This window comes from Barbus barbus (genome assembly GCF_936440315.1).
Source record: "Barbus barbus genome assembly, chromosome: 4".
NCBI classification, from domain to species: Eukaryota; Metazoa; Chordata; class Actinopteri; order Cypriniformes; family Cyprinidae; genus Barbus; species Barbus barbus.
The window spans coordinates 39,413,213-39,422,396 of record NC_136732.1 but is presented as its reverse complement, the minus strand read 5'-3'; the positions used below and the strand labels follow the sequence as shown (position 1 = coordinate 39,422,396).

At 35.3% G+C, this 9,184-nt stretch overlaps 1 protein-coding gene across 1 annotated transcript in view; it reads left to right on the top strand.

Moving 5' to 3' along the window:
- Positions 1-264: 264 nt before the first annotated feature.
- The window catches only part of LOC306863379 (mucolipin-1-like), a 37,623-nt gene continuing 28,703 nt past the window's right edge, over positions 265-9,184 (top strand). The window contains exon 1 of the mRNA XM_079406684.1: positions 265-450. Within this exon, the coding sequence (XP_079262810.1) occupies positions 408-450 (43 nt within the window). The 5' untranslated portion in view covers positions 265-407. The remainder of the gene's footprint in view (positions 451-9,184) is intronic.

Genomic DNA, 9,184 nt, shown 5'->3' with positions numbered 1-9,184 from the left:
GTCTGTGTAATTGTATACAATAAATCAAACATTAAAAAATAAATAAAATGAGGAATCTGCGTTGAAAATCAACCATTGAAACCATTTTAACACAAGCTCCTTGTGAATGTTTTCAAAATAAAATGTAACGATTTTATATTACCTTTCTATTGTAATAAAGATACATGGTCATTTTAATGTGCAATTTTCATATGCATACAGCATCATGCATGCTGCGTGTTTGCAGAGACTTGGCTCATGTTGCTGCGGGACTTTTATTTTGACAGCGCGCTTGCGGTCAGAAGTTTGTGTTGTTTTCTGCAGCGATGCGCGTCATCAGAGGCTGTTTCTGTTTCATAAACCCATCGATCACAATATTATCGTGATTTATCCAGCAATATCTGTTTTTGCTCATCGATGGTCGTAAAATGGCGAGCTCTTTCTCCAGACCTTCAGCTCAAGGAGGAACAGGTTTGATATTATATTATCAATCTGCGTTGTTTTGTTTATATCTCACTGAAATGACTGACATTATGATGACAGATGTGTGTTTTTTTAGATATTAATGTGTGTGAGGTTACATTATCAGGTCTATCTTATATAACTTGCCTGACTGAGCAGCAGGTTCATTTATAATCCAAACATTTAAGGCTGTCAAACTATTCAGTGCCACATGGCTATAATGCTTAATAATAAGATATTTAATAATGCTAGACAATAAATATCCATGTAAATCCCCTAATTATAAATATATATTTCATGAATCTACATTTAACACACATCCTATACATATTTTTAATTGTATCTCCATGGTAACAGGAGTTTCGACAAAATACCGTTATAAAACAGCGGGGTTAAGTTGGTTTTGTTTTCGATATTCGTGACACATTCAGAGATAAACGGCAATAACTCCAAATCGACTTGCCATAAAACAATCTAAACAGTGTGACCACCAAAAGAGCAAAGCTGATCATGTTTCACAGCCTTCTTTTTCATAATTTTCGGTCGATGTAATAAGCACTGCCCCGCACAAGCAGTCGCAATGTGCATTAAACCGGGAGAGCTCACTCTCCGCGGTGCTTTCAGTAAGGGACCGAGGGGAAAGTGCAAGTTTTCTTCGTTTTTTGCTATAGCTCAAGTGGGCAGTGTTTTTGTAATAGCTTTTTAGTTAAAGGACCTAGAGACATGAGACCAGTGTCCATCAATAGAGGGGGACAGTGGACAATTTTCACAACCTTCCATTTTACCCCTACTGGTAGAAAAGGGAATTATATTTCCAAAATTATCCTTCTTTTGTAATAACTTTTATCAGCAGGAAGATAGAGACATGAGACCAGTATCCATCAATAGAGGGGGACAGTGGACATCTTTCACAACCTTCCATTTTACCCCTACTGGTAGAAAAGGGAATTGCATGTCCAAAATTAACTTTCTTTTTGTAATAACTTTCGTCAGCAGGAAGATAGAGACATGAGACCAGTGTCCATCAATAGAGGGGGACAGTGGACAATTTTCACAACCTTCCATTTTACCCCTACTGGTAGAAAAAGGAATTGCATGTCCAAAATTAATAAACTTTTTGTAATAACTTTCGTCAGCAGGAAGATAGAGACATGAGACCAGTGTCCATCAATAGAGGGGGACAGTGGACATCTTTCACAACCTTCCATTTTACCCCTACTGGTAGAAAAGGGAATTGCATGTCCAAAATTAACTTTCTTTTTGTAATAACTTTCATCAGCAGGAAGACACAGACATGAGACCACTGTCAGTTAATAGAGGGGGACAGTGGACAATTTTCACAACCTTCCATTTTACCCCTACTGGTAGAAAAGGGAATTATATTTCCAAAATTATCCTTCTTTTGTAATAACTTTTATCAGCAGGAAGATAGAGACATGAGACCAGTGTCCATCAATAGAGGGGGACAGTGGACATCTTTCACAACCTTCCAATTTACCCCTACTGGTAGAAAAGGGAATTGCATGTCCAAAATTATCCTTCTTTTGTAATAACTTTCGTCATCAGGAAGATAGAGACATGAGACCAGTGTCCATCAATAGAGGGGGACAGTGGACAATTTTCACAACCTTCCATTTTACCCCTATTGGTAGAAAAGGGAATTACATATCCAAAATTAATAAACTTTTTGTAATAACTTTCGTCATCAGGAAGATAGAGACATGAGACCAGTGTCCATCAATAGAGGGGGACAGTGGACATCTTTCACAACCTTCCATTTTACCCCTACTGGTAGAAAAGGGAATTGCATGTCCAAAATTAACTTTCTTTTTGTAATAACTTTCATCAGCAGGAAGACACAGACATGAGACCACTGTCAGTTAATAGAGGGGGACAGTGGACAATTTTCACAACCTTCCATTTTACCCCTACTGGTAGAAAAGGGAATTATATTTCCAAAATTATCCTTCTTTTGTAATAACTTTTATCAGCAGGAAGATAGAGACATGAGACCAGTGTCAATCAATAGAGGGGGACAGTGGACAATTTTCACAACCTTCCATTTTACCCCTACTGGTAGAAAAGGGAATTACATTTCCAAAATTAATATTCTTTTTGTAATAACTTTCGTCAGCAGGAAGATAGAGACATGAGACCAGTGTCCATCAATAGAGGGGGACAGTGGACATCTTTCACAGCCTTCCATTTTACCCCTACTACTATAAAAGGGAATTGCATGTCCAAAATTAACTTTCTTTTTGTAATAACTTTCCTCAGCAAGAAGACAGAGACATGACACCAATGTCAGTCAATAGAGGGGGACAGTGGACAATTTTCACACCCTTCCATTTTACCCCTACTGGTAGAAAAGGGAATTGCATGTCCAAAATTAACTTTCTTTTTGTAATAACTTTCATCAGCAGGAAGACACAGACATGAGACCACTGTCAGTTAATAGAGGGGGACAGTGGATAATTTTCACAACCTTCCATTTTACCCCTACTGGTAGAAAAGGGAATTACATGTCCAAAATTAACTTTCTTTTTGTAATAACTTTCATCAGCAGGAAGACACAGACATGAGACCACTGTCAGTTAATAGAGGGGGACAGTGGACAATTTTCACAACCTTCCATTTTACCCCTACTGGTAGAAAAGGGAATTATATTTCCAAAATTATCCTTCTTTTGTAATAACTTTTATCAGCAGGAAGATAGAGACATGAGACCAGTGTGCATCAATAGAGGGGGACAGTGGACATCTTTCACAACCTTCCATTTTACCCCTACTGGTAGAAAAAGGAATTGCATGTCCAAAATTAATAAACTTTTTGTAATAACTTTCGTCAGCAGGAAGATAGAGACATGAGACCAGTGTGCATCAATAGAGGGGGACAGTGGACAATTTTCACAACCTTCCATTTTACCCCTACTGGTAGAAAAGGGAATTGCATGTCCAAAATTAATAAACTTTTTGTAATAACTTTTGTCAGCAGGAAGACAGAGACATGAGACCAATGTCAGTCAATAGAGGGGGACAGTGGACAATTTTCACAACCTTCCATTTTACCCCTACTGGTAGAAAAGGGAATTATATTTCCAAAATTATCCTTCTTTTGTAATAACTTTTATCAGCAGGAAGATAGAGACATGAGACCAGTGTCCATCAATAGAGGGGGGTAGTGGACAATTTTCACAACCTTCCATTTTACCCCTACTGGTAGAAAAGGGAATTACATGTCCAAAATTAATATTCTTTTTGTAATAACTTTCGTCAGCAGGAAGATAGAGACATGAGACCAGTGTCCATCAATAGAGGGGGACAGTGGACATCTTTCACAACCTTCCATTTTACCCCTACTGGTAGAAAAAGGAATTGCATGTCCAAAATTAATAAACTTTTTGTAATAACTTTCGTCAGCAGGAAGATAGAGACATGAGACCAGTGTGCATCAATAGAGGGGGACAGTGGACAATTTTCACAACCTTCCATTTTACCCCTATTGGTAGAAAAGGGAATTACATATCCAAAATTAATAAACTTTTTGTAATAACTTTTGTCAGCAGGAAGACAGAGACATGAGACCAATGTCAGTCAATAGAGGGGGACAGTGGACAATTTTCACAACCTTCCATTTTACCCCTACTGGTAGAAAAGGGAATTGCATGTCCAAAATTAATAAACTTTTTGTAATAACTTTTGTCAGCAGGAAGACAGAGACATGAGACCAATGTCAGTCAATAGAGGGGGACAGTGGACAATTTTCACAACCTTCCATTTTACCCCTACTGGTAGAAAAGGGAATTGCATGTCCAAAATTAATAAACTTTTTGTAATAACTTTTGTCAGCAGGAAGACAGAGACATGAGACCAATGTCAGTCAATAGAGGGGGACAGTGGACAATTTTCACAACCTTCCATTTTACCCCTACTGGTAGAAAAGGGAATTATATTTCCAAAATTATCCTTCTTTTGTAATAACTTTTATCAGCAGGAAGATAGAGACATGAGACCAGTGTCCATCAATAGAGGGGGGTAGTGGACAATTTTCACAACCTTCCATTTTACCCCTACTGGTAGAAAAGGGAATTATATTTCCAAAATTATCCTTCTTTTGTAATAACTTTTATCAGCAGGAAGATAGAGACATGAGACCAGTGTCCATCAATAGAGGGGGGTAGTGGACATCTTTCACAACCTTCCATTTTACCCCTACTGGTAGAAAAGGGAATTGCATGTCCAAAATTAATAAACTTTTTGTAATAACTTTTGTCAGCAGGAAGACAGAGACATGAGACCAATGTCAGTCAATAGAGGGGGACAGTGGACAATTTTCACAACCTTCCATTTTACCCCTACTGGTAGAAAAGGGAATTGCATGTCCAAAATTAATAAACTTTTTGTAATAACTTTTGTCAGCAGGAAGACAGAGACATGAGACCAATGTCAGTCAATAGAGGGGGACAGTGGACAATTTTCACAACCTTCCATTTTACCCCTACTGGTAGAAAAGGGAATTATATTTCCAAAATTATCCTTCTTTTGTAATAACTTTTATCAGCAGGAAGATAGAGACATGAGACCAGTGTCCATCAATAGAGGGGGGTAGTGGACAATTTTCACAACCTTCCATTTTACCCCTACTGGTAGAAAAGGGAATTACATGTCCAAAATTAATATTCTTTTTGTAATAACTTTCGTCAGCAGGAAGATAGAGACATGAGACCAGTGTCCATCAATAGAGGGGGACAGTGGACATCTTTCACAACCTTCCATTTTACCCCTACTGGTAGAAAAAGGAATTGCATGTCCAAAATTAATAAACTTTTTGTAATAACTTTCGTCAGCAGGAAGATAGAGACATGAGACCAGTGTGCATCAATAGAGGGGGACAGTGGACAATTTTCACAACCTTCCATTTTACCCCTATTGGTAGAAAAGGGAATTACATATCCAAAATTAATAAACTTTTTGTAATAACTTTTGTCAGCAGGAAGACAGAGACATGAGACCAATGTCAGTCAATAGAGGGGGACAGTGGACAATTTTCACAACCTTCCATTTTACCCCTACTGGTAGAAAAGGGAATTGCATGTCCAAAATTAATAAACTTTTTGTAATAACTTTTGTCAGCAGGAAGACAGAGACATGAGACCAATGTCAGTCAATAGAGGGGGACAGTGGACAATTTTCACAACCTTCCATTTTACCCCTACTGGTAGAAAAGGGAATTACATGTCCAAAATTAATATTCTTTTTGTAATAACTTTCGTCAGCAGGAAGATAGAGACATGAGACCAGTGTCCATCAATAGAGGGGGACAGTGGACATCTTTCACAACCTTCCATTTTACCCCTACTGGTAGAAAAAGGAATTGCATGTCCAAAATTAATAAACTTTTTGTAATAACTTTCGTCAGCAGGAAGATAGAGACATGAGACCAGTGTCAGTCAATAGAGGGGGACAGTGGACATCTTTCACAGCCTTCCATTTTACTGGTCCTACTGGTAGAAAAGGGAATTACATTATATATATATATATATATATATATATATATATATGCATGGTCAGAGCATGGTCCTGCTAAGTTCAAGAAGATACAATGACCAACAGCTACATCAAATAAGTTAATATGTACTATACTGGAAATATAATTTTATATGATTATTTCACAAGTAATTACTACCACTAGATGATCAAAATTATTAAAAAAAAATGCTTATAGATTATTAAAAGTTTTGGTAATACTTTACAATAGGTTTAATTTGTTAACACTACTTAATGCATTAAAAAACACTAACTAAAAATGAACAATATATATTTTTTCCAGCATTTATTAATCTTTTTTAATGTTATTTGATTAATGTTTTTTCATGTTAATTCACAGTACATTAACTGATGTTAACGGATACAACATTTTTTATTTATATTAATGTATTTGTAGTATGTCATTTTAGAATTATTATTATAAAATTTAATTATTGTTCATGTTAACAAGCACAGTTAAGTACTGTTAACAAATACAACCTTATTGTAAAGTGTTACCAAAGTTTTATATTTTGTTCTCTGTGTGTGTGTAGTTTAACCATTTTATTACTGTAACCCTTAAAACCAGACTGCCAGAGGGTTAATATTAATGCATGTGCCCTCTGTGCACCTTTTTCCCGATGCCACCAGGGTAGCTGTTGCACTGGTGACAGCTCGTCATTGGAGCTTGAAGCTATTTGTAACTTTTTCCTTCTAATGTCTTTTTCCACCAGGGAGACAGAGATATGAAACCTGTGTCAGTTAATAGAGGGGGGCAGTGGTCAATTTATACAACCTCACATTTAATCCTTTCTGGTGCACAAGGTAGTTGCATTTACAATTCGTACCTTATTTACATCCTTACAATGACAAAATTTATATAATCCTGAATTTTCCTATTAATACTGCAAACTAATTTGAAATAACAACAGGCAACAGTACAACAGCCATTTTGACAGAACTGGTATTTATACAAAGACATAGGAGGAAATTGATCAAACTGATCAAAACAATAAAACAAAAATATAATTAAAAAAACAAAAAAAAAACATACAAGAGTAAACCATATATTTTTACAGCTACAATTTTAAAGGACTTTTTACTTACAGAAAACACACAACCACATTCTTCTCTTACATTTGTGTATCTCTTTTTTCGTCATGTTGACACAGACAGAGTGGTATCTTTCACAGTTGGTGCACTGAATCTGGCGAAAGAAAATTGTCACAATTAAACTTTATTTAATTTTCAATTTTATTGAACACATTAAGTTACAAATAAAATGTACTACATACTTTTAATACTCCATTAATAAAAAACTAATATTAATGTCAACTTAAAAACTTTAACTAAAATGTACAAAACCTAACATACATTAAAATAATGAAACTATTTGATCGTTATTTACTTAATACAAAATACTACAGAACATTTGATGTAATGTCATTTCTAGATTACCTGCATACTAATTATCTGCATACTAATTATCTATATAGTTTAAATAATTGAACACTTGAGATCTACAGTATGTCTAATAGCTAATCTAATTAGAAATTTCTCATTGAAAAGGACACAAACCCATGTGTTCAGACCCACACCTCCAACAGGAGACTCTTTTCCACACAGGGAGCAATGAGCTTTGGGGTTGAATACTGAAAATACATTATCACAAATCAGTGTTTTATTTTAATTGTTAGGTCAGACAGACAGACAGACCAGTGTAAGGACGAATGGATGGACAGACAGACAGACATATAGATGAGCAAATGGATGGGCAGACAGACAGATGTATAGATAGATGGACGGATGGACAGACAGTCAAACAGCGGTGACCAATATTTTTTGAAAACTATTTTCAGCAGCTAAATTTTTTTTTTTAATTCTTTTATTTACATTTACATTTAGTCATTTTGCAGATGTTTTATCCAAAGCGACTTACAATTGGGGAATACAAAGCGATTAATCTTGAAGAGGCAATCAGACAGAAGAAGTGCTCGTAACACCAAGTCTCAGTCATTATTCAAATAAGTACAAGCTCGCAAGGGAGGAGTAAATAAAAGAAAGATATAGTGTTTTTAATTTTTTTTTTTTAAGTTTAGGATGAAGTCAAGTAGTGTCGACAATGTTCTTTAAATGTTTCAGATTTTAAGACCTACCATCACCAAATTTGAAAGTGAAAACACTGTATAACTAATAAGTAGTTACAAAGCATAAAAAACATTATTGAACTCTCGAAATGCGCTAATTAAATAAAGGTAATTCAAATAATTTTTATAATTACAGTGACATGGAATGATGACTATTTGTATAAACGCTCTTCTTAATATATTAACAGTGTACATGACGAAAAATAAAAATCATGAATTACCTATAATGTGCGAATGATTTGTTTGTGCTGTATTACTGCATGCGTATGCCATTTTACCATGTTCTACGTTATATTATAACATCGAAAAGAAGCTAATAATTCGTGAACTACAAGCATGTTGGACTGTATTTGCATCACTTTGGATCACTATGATCCTACAAATGCATTTATGTGCATGACAAGTTAAGTTAATCTGACATTCACACTTATTGAATGTTACATAGATGTTAAATGATTTAGCATTGTTTGTCTCACTGTAGTGGACAACATGGATAAAAATAAATAAATAATCAAACTAAACTGTCATCTTTTGGAATTTTTTGTTACGCAACAAAAAAGAAATATACGTAATTTAAATGGTCTTCAGAAGAATTTGATACACTATTTGGACAAAAGTATTCTAATGAACATGTTTATGTTCAAATGTAGTACAAATGTTAATGTTAAAACATACAGTATAATTTTTTATCCTAGGGAATTGTGTTTTTCAAATTTTATAGCAATAGTTTGGACAGGACCCTTTTCTATTCTAACATGACAATGTCTGTGTATAAGACAAAGTTCAAAAAGAAACGATTGATTCAGTCAATGTGGAAGAACTTGACTAGCCTGCAGAAAAAGTCCTAATCCCAGCTGAACATGCCTGGTGTGACTTTTAATGCAAAATTTATTTAAATTTCATTTCCCTCTTTGTTGCCACAGTTTTTGAAATTTCTGTTCTAAAGAAGGGGGTGTCACAATACTTTTGTCCATACAGTGTATGTACAAGTCATTGGTGTTTGGTGATGAGTTCGGTTCAAGGTCTGCATTTAGAGTCAAACAAGAGGTGTTCAGCTGGATTTATGACTTG